This window comes from Ursus americanus, chromosome 33, assembly GCF_024610735.1.
Source record: "Ursus americanus isolate L20-20 chromosome 33, mUrsAme1.1.p, whole genome shotgun sequence".
In the NCBI taxonomy this organism is placed as follows: domain Eukaryota; kingdom Metazoa; phylum Chordata; class Mammalia; order Carnivora; family Ursidae; genus Ursus; species Ursus americanus.
This window is the reverse complement of record NC_142159.1, coordinates 26,836,504-26,854,498: the sequence shown is the minus strand read 5'-3', so window position 1 is coordinate 26,854,498 and position 17,995 is coordinate 26,836,504. Positions and strand designations below refer to the sequence as shown.

Sequence of the window (17,995 nt, the reverse complement as noted above, 5' to 3'; positions counted from 1 at the left end):
CTGCGGGGTCGGTCCTTCACTGGCAGAGGTGGGAGCTCGGCTCAGGTCTTGGGCCCGGAGGGAGGGGTCGGCGATCTTACAGGATGGGGGGACAGCTGGCATCAAAAGGCAGGGAGGAGGAAGGAATTATCCTCACTAAAGACAGAGTCTCGTGATTTAAAGAAAGACGGGGGGGAAATAAATGTCCCACGGGGCCTTGAAAATAAAGCACTGATCAATATTTAATGGCTCTTCAGACACTACGAATTCATACGGCAAACCCATTTGAAAGGCCCCCATTTTCTAATTATTTGGGTGTAAAAAGCCATTCTCCCTATGATTCTGACCCCAGCAAATGGGGGAAATGAGCACAATCTGTGCAGACATAAAAGGGCAGACAGCTTACTGACGGGGAGGCTGTGGGTCTCGGTGCTGAAGGAGTGCAGAGTGCAGGTGGCCGAGGTGGCTCCCATGCACGGGACGGTGGCTGACACACGGGACAGTGGCCAAGGCGTTCCCGTGCACAGGATGCCTAGGGGGCCCAGCACACGTGGGGCTGCAGCTGGGGAGGGGCTGGACTTGCACAAGAGCGAGCCCAGGCCCACCCATAGAGTTCACACCTGCAGCTGTGCATGCCCCGCCCCAGTGGCCACCTGCTGCTCGGGCAGGCTGGGCAGTCAGGAACAGCGAGGGACCTGTGTCCCGAGCACACTAGGGGTCCCCAGGTCTCACCGTGCCTGTGCCAGCAGTCACCAGAGTGTTGCTAAGTTAGCACCCAGGATCCTACGTGCCCCTCAGCACCTGGGAAGTTATGCTCTGCACCTGTGCGAGTGACCGGGCTCTTTGGTGCAAGGATACAAGTCGGCACCATATACCCGGATGTTTCCCTATGCAGAGAAGACATGGGAGAAGATGCACGTTCCAGCTACTGACAAAGGAGTGTCACGACAAAGGTGTCATGGTTCTGCCCATTCTGCTGCTGGCAATGCTCTAAAACCACAATGCGCAAGGTGCCCTGTCTCGGCTAGCCAGGCCCCAGGGGAGTGGGGAACGCTGTGGGGCACCTGAAGCCCGAGGCTGGGGTCACCTTCAAGGGCTGGCCGCAGCAATGACCCATCCCCCATCAAGACCTCGGCTCTGAGCCACCCACTAACGTCTTCCAGCAGAACGCACACATCCCTTTAAATCTGCCTGTTCACCTGGCTCCCGATGGGCAGCTCAAAGCCCCATCCTGCATGACTACCTGGGTGACACGACCCCCAGAGGCAGCGAGCCTCCTGCTGGAGAGGACGTCCCTGCAGCACAGACACACATAAGGTCACAACCATGCCAAGAACCTAAGTCAGGGTATCCTGGGAAACACCGTGATGACATTTTTCCAAGACCCCTTCTACACAGCTGATTTTCAAATCTATGACACAAACACACTGACATTCTGACCCAGCAGAACAATGAAAAGCAACGCACCTATCAGGGAAATTCCCAGTTTCAAAAAACCAAGACCGAGCGCCCCCTAGTGGCTCCATGCACTCCTTCCTGGAGGGTGAGGAGTGGGCCTCTGCTCCCTAGTAATTCTGCAGAGGACATAAAATAGATAATTCACGACAAAGAGCCAAAGTCCCTCACTTAACATGACAGCCGCATGTCATCAAGATTTCTAACAGAACCATCGAAGTTGGTAAAATATCGAAGGAGGGAACGTTTACATCACCAGTTAAACACGAGTGAACCTGGGATGAAGGCAATCATATCAATGTGACAAGAACGCAGCAATAAATCCAAATTAAATAAAGCAAGTGCAATCAGGTTCCACCCGTGCAGACCTGCCAGCCCCCGAAAGGCGGTGGAGAACGGAGGACATCGGCACTAGACCCCGATCCCTCCAGGGACCTCTCTGCCAAGCTCTGCACGGGAAAGACACACCCTCACCCGGTCATCCAGACAGACGCTGTCCCACTGGCTAACGGGACCGATCTGGAGCCCAAAGCGAGCTGTCTCTGTGGGGGGAGGGGGGTCCCCTTCCCCCTGAACCTCCACAACACTCCTTGGAGCCCAAGAACGTCCGGCCTCCCCTGGGCACCACTCTGCCCAGCTGCCCGTGTGGAGCTGGAGGCGGCGGGCTTCCGGGGGACAGGCTGGCTCTACACTGGTCCTTGTCCTGCTCACACAGTACAGAAGGGGAAGGGACTGCCAAGATCTGCTCATTTGAACATCTCGAAATGCAGGGAAAGCTGGCCAAAGCCGGGACGCCACCACACACAGAAGCAGCGGAGTGCCAGGGAACGGCCTGGGACTTGGAAACCCGAGGTCAGGCCCTCGATCCACGGATGACACATCTGCCAGTTCCCCACCCTGACTCCACACTCTCTTCCCAGAGCGGCACCCTCCCAGCTCTTCACCACACAGGGAAAGGCAGGGCCACAGCAGAGGGAAGGGGCTCCATCTCAGGATTTGTATGGAACCCCTGAACACAATTTCTTTTCCAATTTCTTCCCAATCCTTTCTTTCCCAAGGGTAACGTCAGAGTTCCTGGGGTCACTATGGGGAAAAACTCTTCCTGGAAGGAAGCCAACAGTGAGAGAGCTTGATGGTGAGGGGGCAGGGTGTGGGAGGCAGACAGACAGACAGAACTCGAGTGCCAGGATGCAGCCAAGCCTTACATCAGCTCTGCAAACTTGTGCCGAGTGCTTTCCTGGGCCAGGACCCTGGTGAGCAACAGAAAGAAGACACACAGCCCCCACTCGTGAGAGGCTCCTACGACAGTGCTCAGTGTTGAACAAAACGCCCACACCGAAGATCTGCACCTCTTCACCGTCCAGAGCACAAATTAGGGCACTTGCCAGCCCCTGCCACTGGGTGTGGGCCACTCGACTAGCTCCCACCCCTGAGCTGGGAAGAGTCCTATGTGTCACTTCCAGGCCAGAGCCTCTGACTGTGGGACAGGCTCCTCCAACGTGTCCCTTTCTTTGTGGCGCCGTGGGCCACAGAGCCCAGATGACACCTGCTACCTGCGACCACAATAGGCGGAAGGAGAGCAGGAAACAAATCTTTTTGTTTTAAACAAAACAAAGAGATCTGGGGATTATCTGTCACCATGGCAAAACTGACTGATTCACTCCAAGGGCAGCGGGGGGAAGGAGACCCAGAAACAAATGACAGGATGGTATAAACAACGGATCTCCCAAGAGCTGTGAGACGTGGAAGAACAATCTGCCCGGGAGACGCATGCTAGGGCTCTAAAGACTAGCAAGAGAAGGTCAGTGTGGATACTTTAACGCAAGACTACTTTTTTCCACTTCTAAATTCAAGGTCAAAGGGAAATAGAAATTGAAACCAATAATTTAGGAAATAAGAACACCACAGGTCAAAACGTCGAAAATAGAGTCAAAGAGGTACTTCGAAGAAAACCACAGACAAATGGAAATAGGCTAAGCAATCAACTTCTTTAAAACTTAAAAAAAAGAGAGAAGGGAATAAATAAAGGCAAAGTCATATAAAGTTAAATTGTAATTAATTCAATTAAAATTAAAGATACAATCAGAAACGTCAAAACGGCAGGAGAACCAGTGAAGGAAACAAGAGCTGATTCCTTACAGAGGATGAAAGGTGAACACCTCCGGTAAGTCGAACCCAAAGCAGGACAGACTTGCCAAAGATCGGGAATGACAGAGGGAATCTACGCAGAGACAGAAACTGCGATTTTTACGTGAGATACAAGTTTATCATAGGATCTTAGCAAACTAAAGGAAATGAACCATTCGTCTACAGACTACGTATCGCCAAAGTTGACATGAGCTGAGATGGAAAACCTAAATGGAGCCATAAACCATAACAGAAACTTAAAGGTCATGAAAACGACCCAAGGAATCCCCACCAAGCTGGAAGATGGAGCAGGGGTCAGCAGGGTGCCCCCACCCGCCCTGGCCGTGCCTCGGGACCAGCAGGGATCTGCGCCCACGAGAAGCTGACACTTGGAGCTCTCTTTCGCTCCAATGAACCTCTGCTCCAAACCACCCCTCCCAGCCTCCTCCTTCCCTCTCTAAGCGGGCCCTCGCTGTCCTCTGCTCTCGGGGCTGGTCTAGGGTTCACCAAGGTCTGCACATCCCCATGTGCAGTTCCTCTGCTCTTCCAGAATAAACCCAATTGCTGCTCAATGTCTCTGGTTGTTTTCAAGGTTAACATTGTCAGAAAATCCTCTCCAAAGGCACTGAACTCCTGATGGTTTTATAGGTAAGTTTTTTTTTTTTTTTTTTTAAAGATTTTATTTACTTATTTGACAGAGATAGAGACAGCCAGCGAGAGAGAGAACACAAGCAGGGGGAGTGGGAGAGGAAGAAGCAGGCTCACAACGGATGAGCCCGATGTGGGGCTCGATCCCACAACGCTGGGATCACGCCCTGAGCCGAAGGCAGACGCTTAACCGCTGTGCCACCCAGGCGCCCCTATAGGTAAGTTTTATCAAACCTTCAAGAAGCAGGTCCTTCCTTTTGCTGAAACTGTTTCAAAGCCCAGAAAAAGATAGAAAGCATCCTAACTCATTGCGATGATGAATATTTTGTGTCAAGTGGACGAGATGGATCACAGGGGCCCAGATATGTGGCCGACCATCACTCTGAGTTTCTCTGTGAAGGTGAATCCGGATGAAATCACTATTTGAATAGACCGACTGAGGGAAGCGGTCTGCCCTCCCCAGCGTGGGAGGACCCATCTGTCGAGGGCCTGAAAAAAACCAAAGAGTGGAGGAAGAAGGAACTGGGCCCCTCCTGCCTGACCATGGAGCTGGGAGGCCCACCTTCTCCTGCCCTCAGTGCTCCTGCTTCTCAGGCCTTCAGACCCAGACCGGAATCTGCATGGTGGGTTTCAGGGCTCTCAGGCCTCTGGACTTGGACTAATTACACCTGGCAGCTTTCCTGGGCCTCTTCTCAGCCGCCACGGACAGTGTGAGCCAATGTCTTATAATAAATCTCTTCTTCCAGGCGTAGCCCACTGGTTCTGTCTCCCTAGAGAGCCCTAACTAAACACTCACTTTGCAAAATTTAGCACACTCCAAATACCAAAACCTGATGAAGACATGACAAAAGAGAAAGCTCTAGATCAGGGATCTGCCGGTTACGGGCCATCGGATTCAGCCCACAACCTGTGTTTGTGAATGACCTTTACTGTAACACAGCCAAGCTCGTGCATGTGGCTTTCACCACACAGCACCGGACAGGGGGAGCTGCAACGGGGCATCCGGCCCACGGAGGCTGAAATAGTGACTACCCGGCCTTAAAGTCTGCTGACCTCTGCCACAGCCGAGGCTCAATTTCAGAGACAGAGACAGAAATCCTGAACACAAGTGAGTCAAATCAAGACCGGCACAACTACAAAGTTTCCCACAAGTCATTCCCTCCATCTCTTTCTTTTCTTAAATAGACTTTATTTTTAGGGCAGTTTCATACTCACAGCAATACTGAGAAGAAGGGACAGAGAATTCCCACACACTCCCTGCCCAGGTACGCACAGCTTCCCGGGTACCCACATCTCGCACCCACGTGGTACACACTCTTTTTGCGACCTAAAATATTTGGTAGTTTGTTTATTGTCTCTTTTATTAAAAAAGATTTTATTTATTTATTTGAGAGAGAGTGTGTGTGTGTGTGAGAGAGAGAGAGAGAGAGAGAGCACAAGCACGGGGAGGGGGAGGAGAAGCAGACTCCCCACTGAGCAAGGAGCCCAACGTGGGGCTCTATCCCAGGACCCCAGGATCATGACATGAGCTGAAGGCAGACGCTGAACTGCCTGAACCACCCAGGCGCCCCTACTGTCTCTTTTTAAAATGGATCTGCTTTTAGGCGTCTGGTTATCCCCCTCTTTGATGCACGCACACGCTCTCTCTCAAATAAATAAATAAAAATCAATTCATGGGTAATTCTGGGAAGCAGAAGGGCAGCAGACTAGGTCTAAAGTGAGACCCAAGTCCGCAGATCACAGAGCCAAGGAGCCCAGGCCGTACAGCTGCCCGAAGCAGCCAAGCGACAAGGCAATCCCATCCTGGCTTAGAATTAACCTGATTAGAAGGCCTTCAGACAAACGAGCTGCTTGTTTCCAGCACTGTGACGGCATGAACTACACCCCTGAAAACTCCTCTCCAGGAAAGCTCAGTCTATCTTGCCCACAAAGCTAGCTGTGCAGGCGCGCCTCCGAGGACATGACCTGTTGAGGCTTTTCCACAGACGTAGATGAACTATGCTCACTGCCTTTCACGGCTGTCCTTTTCTGAGCAACTTAATCAAACATATTTAATCACGTTTACCTGTTTTTATAATCTGAGATGCTATCTTTCATATTTACCTTTCTCAGAGGTTGCTATTTGTTTTATTTTTAAAAAACAACTATGAATATACGTCAAGGAAAGAAAGATGCTAGATTTACAGAATGCGTGGGAAATAAATTGCACCCTTCATTTAGTATTTTTAAACGATATATTCCATGCCTTCAATGCGTTCAACTCTATTAAGGAAAACTGAAAACGCTCTACACAGACCCTGCCTGACACAAAACACATGCCTTCCGCCCACCAGTGCAGGGACTCCAGCACATGCCCTGGCACAGCCCCGCGGCCAGTGGCGCCGCAGATGTGCGACCGGTTATTAACGGACACACTGGTGGTACACGGAAATCCTGGGAGCAATCTGGTGAGCACGATATTCAAAAACTGAAAGAACGACTAAAACCATCAAATGCACTGCCTTTTTGAGAAGAAGGGAAATACTTAATGATGTGGTTTGTCCCAAAGCAACGGACTACGCATGTGGAACCTGAATGCATGCGGGTATCTCAGAAAACCCCGAAGACCACGAAGACCGTGGCCAGTGTGTCAAGGTCTAGGCCAAAGAAATAAGTGGACTGTTTCCACCAACTGTAAAATTAAATTCAACAAGACCAGTTTCCATAAACTAAAATCTCAACTTATAAAAAATCAGTCCCAAACGAGTCCCAGACCCACTAGCGCCTCTGCTCCAGCACCAAGGACCTGCGGCCAAGACACAGGCAGGTCCTCCCTGGAGACTGAGCAGTGTCCATCGGGAAGATGGACCGGGACTCAGCTCCCCTCTATGGGCTTACATGTTTGTGCATGCCCTACCTTTCTAACTTTCTAAGAGACAAACCTCCTATGATCTAGAACATTCTTGCAGCTGGAGGGATCTCTAGAAGCCTCAGGCCAGGGTTCAGTGCCCTGCAGACTGAACTTCTCCAACACCCTTCTGACGTCAGCCCTGCAGGGGCCTGACAGGTGGGGTTCTCAGTCAGACACTGGTTAGGGGTCCTTGGGCAGAAGCCAAGAGGCCCTGAGCACCAAGTGCTGAGCCAGCCACACAGAAGCCCAGCAGCCACCATCGTTCCCTCGCCACCTGCACCCACACCCATGCAGACGCGTCGCTGCCCCCGGGAAGGACATCACTCTGTGGTAGCCCTTGCTTCCTTTCTCCAAGCCACAAGCTCAGATCAGACACCCCACTCTGGGACAGTGCTTCAAGGGAGTAGAAAGCACCTTTTCAGAACAACAAACGTTCGGCACATTAACAGCACCACACCCATGGCTCTCAGCCAAGCTCTAACCCTCGAGCCCGCGTCTGCAGGACCCCCACACCACGCGCCCCATTGGATGTCACCGGCAGAGTCCTCCACAGGCCTTTGGTCAGGGAGCTGCAAGAAACAGGTCACAACGTGCTGGGCCGAGCTCTGTCGCCACCCAACTCTACACCTCCATATTAAGCAAAAGCTCACGCAACGGACTCAAATTAAAGCAATCTGTGGCAATTATCGGATAAATGTTATTGTACTGGACTAAGTATTTTTCCTCGGGAACAGATGGAAGTCATGCTGTGCACTTGGGAAGTCAGTTCTCTGCAAACACTTACTTGCAGGGGTCGTGGGAGGCCTCCTGGAGGGCTGCCGCTCTGCCTCAGGGCCGTGGACGAGCCCCGTGGCTGTGTCCAGGTGTCCCTCGGGGCTCAGCGAATACTGGAACTGGACGGTCCCTGACTCCACCTGCTTCACCTACGGTTAACACAGGGAGAGCAATGGCAGCCTCCTCCCTTCATCGGTGCCCCTGTGTTACAGCCAGAAACGAGTCCCCCAGCCCAAAGTCGGCGTAAACCCAGAATCAAGTCACTTCCTGAGCAGAAACAGCCAGCTGTGGCATTAACATCCCAGAAGACCACATTAGCACAGAAGGCTCTTACGCAAGCAGAAATCACATTTCTCCAGTTCTGCGTGTGTTTGTAAACAAACCTATGTAAAACCGACCTTTTAAATTTTGGTGTATCGTTCTGTTTAACACATGTAACCACTACCAGTCAGGGGCAGAGCAGTGCTGCCCCCGCCTGGCCTCACCGTCGCTGAGCTGCCCTCCATCACGGCAGCCTGGTCTTTCCAGGATGTCATGTACATGGTATGACAGATCACTTTTGAGCCTGGCTTCTCGCACTCCACACAATGCTGATGAGACCCATGCAAGCAGGAGGACGTATCAGTAGTCAGTTCCTTTTCCTGCTGAGCAGCATTCTATGGCATGACGCGCGTGCGGTTTACTCATGCATTCACCCATTTAGGCACCCTTGGGCTCTTTTCAGTGTGGACGGTTACAGACCCTGGGAAACGTGTTGCCGTGCGAACCTAAGTCTTCACGTCTCTAAGACGAGGACTGCTGGGTCATGTGGCGTGTGTAGAGTTCATTCTACAGGACACCGTGGTTTACTTCTAGACTCTGTTCTGCTCCCTGACTTACGTGCCAATCCCTCACCAACAACCCTGTATAGTGGCTTATAGTGATTCCTCCAACTTCACTGTTGTGGTCAAAATTCTTTGGACTCTTCCTAATTCCTGTGCCTTTCTGTATAAATTTTAGAATCAGTTGGTCTATATGTAGAACAAAAAAAAAAAAAAATCCTGCTGGGATTTTGAGTAAAATTACATTATATATAGATGAATTAGGGGACAATTTATATCTTTATCATGTTGGGTCTTCCCATCCATAAAGACATCATCTCTCCATTTACGTAGGTCCTCTGTGATCTCACCCAAGACCAAGAGTAACCACAATAAAAACAGTGACATGCAGCAAAAGGAATGTGCTACAGTTCGCAGCAGACAGGTCCCATAAACACCGTGTTATTAGATTTACCTCGTTGAGGGAAGGGCTCTGTAAGTAATACTGTTTATTTTTAATTTTGCTTGTCAACTTTTCATTGCTAGTATACAGAAATGAATGATTTTTCTATCTTGATCTCCTGTTATCTCCTACAAACTCAATAAAGTCACTAATTCATTCTAGCAGGGTTTTTCTGTAGATCCCTTGGGATTTTCCACATGCTCATGCTATCTGCAAGCAAGTACAGCTCTGTTTCTCCCTTTCCAATCTGTGTGTCTTTTATTTTGTCTTCTTGCCTTAATGCCCTGGCTAGGACTTTGAGTATGATGCTGAATGAGATTCTGAATGCTGAGTGGACATCCTTCATTTGCCCCTGATCTTAAAGGGACGGCACCCAACCTCTCACCACTCAGTGGGATGCTCACTGATAGGTTTGTGTGGATGCCCCTGAGCAAAAGGAGGGGCTTCTCTTCTACTCCTAGTTTGCTCACAGTTTTTATCATAAATCAATGTTGAATTTTGTCAAACACCTTGTGTATGTCAATTGTTATGATTATACGGTTTACCTTCTTTAATGGTGAATTACATTTACTGATTTTTAAAACAAAAACAGCCTTGCATTTCTGGGACAAACCCCCATTTGGTCATGGTGTTGTCTTCTTTCCATATTGTTGGATTCAATCTGCAAGTGTTTTGTTGATGATTCTGCATCTGTGTCCATGAGGGACACGTGTCCATGGTCTTCTTATGCTGTCTATCTCTGGTTTTGTTACCAGGATAGCACAGGCCCCGTTATGTGAATTAGGAATTGTTCCCATCCTCCTATTTCCTGGGAGAAACTGTATAAAACTGCTATTCTTTCTTCATTAAGTCATCGGGTAGAATTCACAGTGACAGGCCTGGATATTGCTTTCTCAAAAGTGTTTTAACCACAAATTCAGCTTCTATAATAGTCATAGGACTACTCAGTTTGTCTACTTCATCCTGGGTGAGTTCTGATAATTTCTGGCTTAAGATAAATTGATCCATTTCAATTAAATTGTCAAATTTATGGGCACAGAGTTGTTCACAGTATTCCTTTACTGTCCTTTTGATGCCTGTGGGGTCAGCAGTGATGGTCCTTCTTCCACTCCTAACATCAGCAATTTCAGTCTTCTCTTATTGTCACTCTTACTGGACATTTATCAATTTTATTGATCTTTTCAAAGAACCAGCTTTTGGTTTTATTGATGTTCTCTATTTTTGTTCTCTATTGTCTCTGTACTGTTCTGTTTCCGATTTCATTGGTTTCTGCTCTTTATCTTTATTACTGGCTTTCTTCCGCTGGTTTTAGGGTTATTTTGTTCTTCTTTCTCCTGCTCCTACAGGTGGAAAATAAGATTACTGAATGGAGACCATTCTTCTGCTTTAATACAAGCACTTAATGCTATCAATTCCCCTGGAAGCACACATCAGCTGCATTCTCCACCTTTTGATGTATTTTCATTTTTGCTCAGTCCAAAACATCCTCTATTTCTTCCTGAGGCTTCCTCTTTGAGTTACAGATTATTTAGAAACATATTGTTTACTTTCCAAGCGCCCATACTTTTTACTCTTATCTTCGTTATTGACTTCTGGTTTAGTTCTATTATGATCATGGACCATACCCTGTATAATTCCAATTCTTTAGAAATTATGAAGGTTTGTGTCATGGCCCAGGACATGGTCTGTCTGCATGTTCCCTGTGCACTGGAAAAGAATGTGCGTTCTGCTGCTGTTGGGTGCAGGGTTTTCTATAAGTCATGTCGATCCAGATGGTTCGTGATGTTGTTCAGTTCTTCCGTGTCCTCGGTGATTTCCTATGTATTCCCTGGTTTACTTAGAGGGGTGGGTGTTAAAGTCTCCAACCAGAACCATGAATTTGTCTGTTCACCCTTTCACTTCTACTAATTAGATGCACACACTTTTAGGACTGCTATGTCTTCTTGGTGAATTGGCTCTTTTATCAGATGTAATACCCTTCTCAATTTCCTTTGCTCCAAAGTCCACTCTGTCTGGTGTTGGTACAGCCATTCCTGTTTTCTTTTGATTGGTGTTTGCATGGAATCTTTTGCTGTCTGTTGAGTGTCTTTTCTCTGAAAGTTGAGATTTTCCTGGTTCTTTGCCTGTCAATTAAGTTTAGATTATATCACAGACATTTTGAATATTATGTTAGGAGATTCTGAGTCTTATTTAAATCCTGTGGAGTATGTTGGTATTTCTGTTTGGTCAGGAATCAGCCCAATGGGTTCAGGCCACAGTTTCCAACCAGCCTTCTATGGGCTGTTAAACCCCTGCAGCACTATTCGGTTCCCTCCTGCCTGTGATCCACCCAGGGCAACTCTGGGATGGGGTTGGTGGTCTATCCACAGTCAGTTCTCAGGGTCTTTGGTACAGCAGTTTAGGGTAGACTCAGGCACGTGCAGCCTGAGGGTTAACCCAGCATTTCTTAAACAATGTTATGGGGTTGCTTCCCAAGCCCCTCCCTCTCAATGGCCTCCCCAGACCTGTCCAGTTCCCCGGGGCCAGACCCCACTGCACTGCACACTTCTGGCAACAAACAGTCCCTGAATCCAAGGCCACACAGCAGGAGGACAGAGTGGTTTCTTTAAAGAGCACAGGAGCGTATCAAAGAGCTAAAGTTCTCATCTATCATTACCGGAAGTCAATACATAATGTCTAAAATTGATAAACTAAGAAACAGCAAGTAGAAGCATAATATTTGGAAACAAAGTAAATGCCATAAGTCACAGCTAAGAGTTGAAAATGGCCACCTCTAGAGATATAATTTTTTTTTTTAAAGACAATTACTTGCTCAAAGGAAAAATACAGGAGTTGTTTAGGAAAGAAAACATAATCATAATACGCTATTTACTTACACAGTAAATAACACTGAAATAATAACACAAACCTCCAAATTTACTTAGCCAAAAATTATGGGATGTTTCTAATATTGATATTTTCCTCTGATTAATTTCTGCCACTTCCCCTTATGGTAAGTTCATGGGATCAGGGATATTTTTCCAGAGGTATATACAGGTGCTCAGTAGAAGTTCACCGAATGGATAAGACACAGAACGGCCCGGTGTGGGGGCAGAGACGAGGAGCCCCTGGGCCTCCACACCATCTGCCTGGACAGAGGCCGGTGCGGCCGTGGAAGAAAAATGCAGGAAGAAGCAGAGGAGGCAGAATGAAGTTTGTGACCAGTTTTAGTTTGTTATTTTAGTTAGTTATAGATGTTTAGAATACCAGTCTCAACTAGGGGCAATTTTGCCCTCGGGAGACATCTGGCAATGTCTGCAGACAACTCAGTGTGTCACAGGCGGGGTACACGACGGGCATCTAGCGGGTGGAGGCCAGGTGGGGGATGAACGTCCTCCGATGCGCAGGACAATCCCCGCAGCAAAGAATTACCTGGCCCGAAACGTCCGCAGTGCTGAGGTTGAGAAACCGCAATGAGAAGTGATATTCCTCATGAAAAATGGGAGCATTTGATACACTTGTGTCCTCTACACAGTCAGACCTCCCAACACTTACCCCCCCCCCCAGTTTACACACTTAGAACGTGAAGGGGATGTAGTGGCGTGACAAAGCTAAGATTAAATAGAATAAATATTTATTTACATACATACATATATACATCCAGAGAGGGAGACAGAGAGGCAACGGCTTCAGGATCTCTAATGGCAGTTTTGTAACAAGGGCTCAGACTAGTCTGTGGGGGAATGCAGCAAAATGTGGACCCATAATGAGACCTTCCCATAATCAGCAAAGCTGCACAATCAGCGGTTCCCTTATCCAGGTCCCCAAAGCATTACCCGCATCATAAATAACAACACTGAAATTCACGTTTGTCGCTAGAGTCAGCACACGGACGACTCACTGAAGGACCAGGGACGGTCCCTTCACCTAAGAAAAATGAGACAGTTGAGCAGTAAAAGGCTCCTCGCCGCACTGCTGAGACGGGCGGGGTGCGATTCAGGAGCACAAGCAGACCCAAGCACCCTGCACGCGACACTGGGTGACACTGGCGGCAGGATGGGCTTCCGTCAGCGGCGCTTTCCTGCGGTACCTGCGGCTCCCTGGGTCCCTGCTACCCATCCCGCAAGGCTGTCAGTGGGCGGGGGAGGCTGGGGGAGGAGACCCCTCACAACCCCTTCAAATGGCCCCGCCCCCCTTACCTGTCTTCTCTACCCGGGTTCGGAGAAAGCTTCATGCCAAACGTGGATTTTTCAAACTCCTGCTGGGGCCTGCCCTCGGTGCAAAGCTGGAAGGTGCCAAGGGCCGGCGGGCACGAGAAACAAGTCCCAGAGACAAGCCAGGCTCGACGCCGACTGCCCGGGGCTGACCACAGCCCTGGCACCACACAAGGCCCGTCCCCCACATGTACATGCACAGCACAGCGTGTACAAATAAAAGTCCCCGGCCCCTGGGCCATCTTGCGGGACTGATGTGTGAATGGGGATGTGCTAAGCCCCAGGATAAAACCCGCCTCAGTTCACGGCTGACGTGACTCAGCAATCAGGCTCGTCCTTTAAGGGCACATCCATGACATGAAGAATGCTGCTCATGACACAGCCACAAACGTATCTGTCAACCTCTGGTTTTGAAAACGTATGAACTTGCTAGAAGCTCACGGCAAAGACTCATACTTACAAAGTATTTGAACAACTTACCTCTTCAGAGCTCATGCTGGCCGGGGGTACTTTATAGACCAGACAGTGCGAAGGGTTGGGCTGAATCCCACCCTGCAGAGGTAAGATGACCTTCCCGGAGCCGGCTTCCAGCACAGGGTTCCAAACAGCCCAGCGAACCATGTGCATACAGGCCACGCTGGACAGAGAGGTGACCGAGGCCGCCTAGAAGGGAAACAAAGCGCATCAGTGAGTGACTTACCACCAATCCCACCTTGCAGATGTCATAAGGGAGCAATGCAGCCAGCAGGGGTCACGCAGAAGGAACCAGAGCAGGAGGGGGCACGACACAGAAGCTCAGAGGGCAGGGAAACAGCCGCCCACCTTGAGAGCCCCCCCCCCAACCTAACCAGCACCCTCTCCTCTATGGATCTCCCTTCTGGCTCAAGATAGCAGCGGCTTTAAGACCAACACCATCCTTCTGAACCCCCTATTCCCCTGAGGCTCTTTGTGCAGGTCTGTAAGCATGCTGTCCCTCGCCCACATCTGCCCACATCTATTAGGGAGACACCAGGAGTGACACCTGGAGTTAGTGATAATGAAGGGTGCACGGGGAAGTTCAATTTGGCGTTATTCGCACACATTTTCTCCAGCTGCACTTCTGCTCATAATGAATGGTACGTTTCACACATGTGACTCTGTGTACCTGGGGAACCGGCCAGGCCTGATTTCCTGTGCTATTCCATGTTCCGCCTTCTCTATCACTGGCCAAGTGAAACCCATGAGCACACTAAGGAAAACCTGGGATTAGGGAAAAGCCGTTTTCTCAAACACAGTTTCACCTGCATCCGTTCGCTCAGAATTACCAATAAAGCCACGCTCCAGGCCTGGAATCTCTGCTCAGCTGGGCAGTGAGACTCGCGACGGCCACCCTGCGGGAGGCGACATCAGACACCCTGGCTCTGAGCGAGCCCCTGACTGGCAGGTGCCACAGGCTCCGTGGGAGGCAGCACATCGGGGCTCCAGGAAGGGCCGCTCTCAGCCAGAGGCCACAGGGCCCTTGGCAAGCGGGTTGGACTGGGAGCCCAGGAAGGCGCTTCCAGCCCCGAGCACAGCTGCCCTGACCAGAGTCACACTGGAACAGTGCAGCCCCAGGGGCAGCAGCCACACCTGCCCCTGCCCGCTGCCGGGCGCTGGGGGTGACATGGGGGAAAAACCTGAAGGCCGAGGCGGGAACTGGAGCGCGCGGCGTCCCACCCCCTCAAGCCCTGCTCGGAATCGCTCCCCTCTGCGACCAGGACAGCAAAGGAACGGGGTGACTCCAGGTGGTCTCTAGACCACCAGCCACATCCACTAACCCAGGCAGCCCTCCCCATTCGGGCCACAGGCACAGAGAGGGCGGGCAGCCTGCAAGAAAGGGCCTCACACTCTCGGAAAGAAGGGAAGCCCGTGCCCCGTCTGTGATGGTAAAAGACATCACCCCAAGGAGAGGAGAGCCAAGGGGGGCCCGCGGACATGGGCCGTGTTGGAAGCCACAGAAGGCCAGGCTCCGGCAGAGCAGCTGGGGCTCCCACCAGACCCCGCTTACTTGCTGGACGCGGGAGAGCTGCCATGCCATCGTCATGGCCAGGGCTTGACTGCAGCCGGGTCCGAGGCAGATCGTCCCACATGCACACAAAGGACTCTGGCTGGAGCTCAGTGCAGAAGGCTCAAAGGTCAGCCAGGCCACACCGCAGCAGAGGGAATGTGTGAGCAGTGCCCAGCACGGAAAAGCAAGCACATTCGTCTCACCCGGTCAGGCTGTCCAGACTGTTCCTCTGCCAGACAGTCTGCCGTCCTGCTATATCCTTAGTCACACGGGGGCAAATGTCCAGAGTCAGCGTCTGGTCTTGAATTAATCTCTCTTCCTGAGGCCCCATCATAAGTGGACCAACCTCACTTCAGTGGAGCCTGTTCTGATCCTTTACTGGAGCCACCCCATCTGCCCCGGTCACGGGGTGACCAAGGACTTGGGTCCCTGCCAGTTCAATGAGAACACCATCACATCCTAGAAGTACAAAGAACCAGCAAAGAAGCCTACACGTGTGACCCTGCCCAACACTTTCAACACACGCCTGCCACTCCCCCCCCCAGTCAGCTGATGATGGCGATACCAGACGGTACTGTGAAACCCTATCAGCCGATGACGGCGACAGCAGACGACACTGCAAAACCCCGTCAGATGATGACAGCGACCGCAGACGGTACTGCGAAACCCAGTCAGCTGATTACGGCGACATCAGACGACACTGTGAAACCCCGTCAGCTGATGACGGCGACACCAGACGACACTGTGAAACCCCGTCAGATGATGACGGCGACACCAGACGGCACTGTGAAACCCCGTCAGCTGATGACGGCGACACCAGACGGCACTGTGAAACCCCGTCAGATGATGACGGCGACACCAGACGGCACTGTGAAACCCCGTCAGATGATGACGGTGACATCAGACGGTACAGTGAAACCCCGTCAGCTGATGACGGCGACACCAGACGGCACTGTGAAACCCCGTCAGCTGATGACGGTGACATCAGACGGTACAGTGAAACCCCATCAGCTGATGACGGCGACAGCAGACGACACTGTGAAACCCCGTCAGATGATGACAGGGACAGCAGACGGTACTGCGAAACCCCGTCAGCTGATGACAGTGACACCAGACGGTACTATGAAACCCCGTCAGATGATGACGGCGACACCGGACGGCACTGTGAAACCCCGTCAGATGATGACGGCGACACCAGACGGCACTGTGAAACCCCGTCAGCTGATGATGGCGACACCAGACGGCACTGTGAAACCCCGTCAGCTGATGACGGCGACACCAGACGGCACTGTGAAACCCTGTCAGCTGATGATGGCAACAGCAGACAGCACTGTGAAACCCCGTCAGCTGGTGACGGCGACAGCAGACGATACTATGAAAAGTTGACTATAAATCCACTGCTGTTTAAAAACAAAATTACTGGGGACACCCGGGTGGCTCAGTCGGTTAAGTGTCTGCCTTCAGCTCTCGTGCTCTCTCTCCCACTCTCTCAAATAAATAAAATCTTTTTAAAAAAATTACTGTAAATGTATTGGCAAAACTGGCCACTAAAAAAAAACTATGCAGATTCAATCATTTTTAGACTACTTTTGTAAACAGCCATCTCTTTACAAAATCCAGTTTATTACAGGATCAAAAACAAAATACGTATCCAAGTTGTCATGCTATTTGTGCAAGTCCTCTGGTTTAATCTTTCAAATTAGGTGATTCTGATACGCTTCCAATTTCAGTTCCTTTGCTTTCCTAGTTCTCAATCGATAATAGCTCTCCCCTGTGCGAGTACCTGTCGGTTGTACACGTATCCACTTCCCCTCGCTTTTGTCTCTAACAGCTCCAACAAGAAGAGACAGCTAGCGAGTCACTGATCATCACTGCTTTGCAAAGATTTTGGCAACAATTAGGGCTCGGTGGCAACGCAGTTGCCATGTATTAGCCTGTGCTCTCTTCTCCCAGGCCGGGGTGCCACCCGCAGGCGAGAGCCTCCCAACCCCACGCCCTCGAATCCCCCCAGCCGGGTCCCCGGCTCTGAGGAGGTAAGGTGCACCGAAGCCAGCGGGCAGAGCAAGAACAACTATTTAACTGATCAGTGGGATAAGGCTCCTCCCGTCCATGAATTCTAGTGGTTGAGATAAAATCAGTTACTTTATGACATCTTATCCTGCCCAACTGGGTCTAGCTTCATGAAAAGAAAAACAAAAAACAAAAAACAACAAAGAGAAAAAAAACAAAACAGAACACTGAATTGTTCCCCATTTAGACTTTTAATTATGACAGCAAACAGTACACAAGAGGCCAAAGGAGTAAACTCGGATTATAAACTGGGTTTGTCGTGGAACAGAAGGGCCACACCAACATTCACCAGGCAGAGCCCAAAGAGACAACAGACCCTGACCCCCGGGGATGCTGCAACCAGGCTCCCTGTGGGGGGCTCCACGGTGGCTTCAAAAAGGCAGGTCCACAGCCTAAGCCCTGGACACTGCGACTGTGACCTGACTTGGAAAAAGGGTCCATGCAGATGTAATTAAGTATTATGAGACTAGGGGATCTAGATTATCCAGGTGGGCCCCAAATCCAATGACAAGTGTCCTAACAAAGCAGGACAGAGACAGATTTGAGACGGAGAGACAGAGGGAAGGCCAC

General features: G+C 50.4%; 1 protein-coding gene across 5 annotated transcripts in view; it reads right to left on the bottom strand.

Annotated features, from left to right (window-relative positions):
• The window catches only part of NPHP4 (nephrocystin 4), a 113,090-nt gene that overhangs the window by 44,214 nt on the left and 50,881 nt on the right, over positions 1-17,995 (bottom strand). For all 5 annotated transcript variants that reach the window (XM_045803514.2, XM_045803515.2, XM_045803516.2 and 2 more), the window contains 2 exons: positions 13,810-13,992; positions 7,884-8,022 (listed from right to left, as the gene is read on the bottom strand). In XM_045803514.2, the coding sequence (XP_045659470.2) occupies positions 7,884-8,022; positions 13,810-13,992 (322 nt within the window). The remainder of the gene's footprint in view (positions 1-7,883; positions 8,023-13,809; positions 13,993-17,995) is intronic.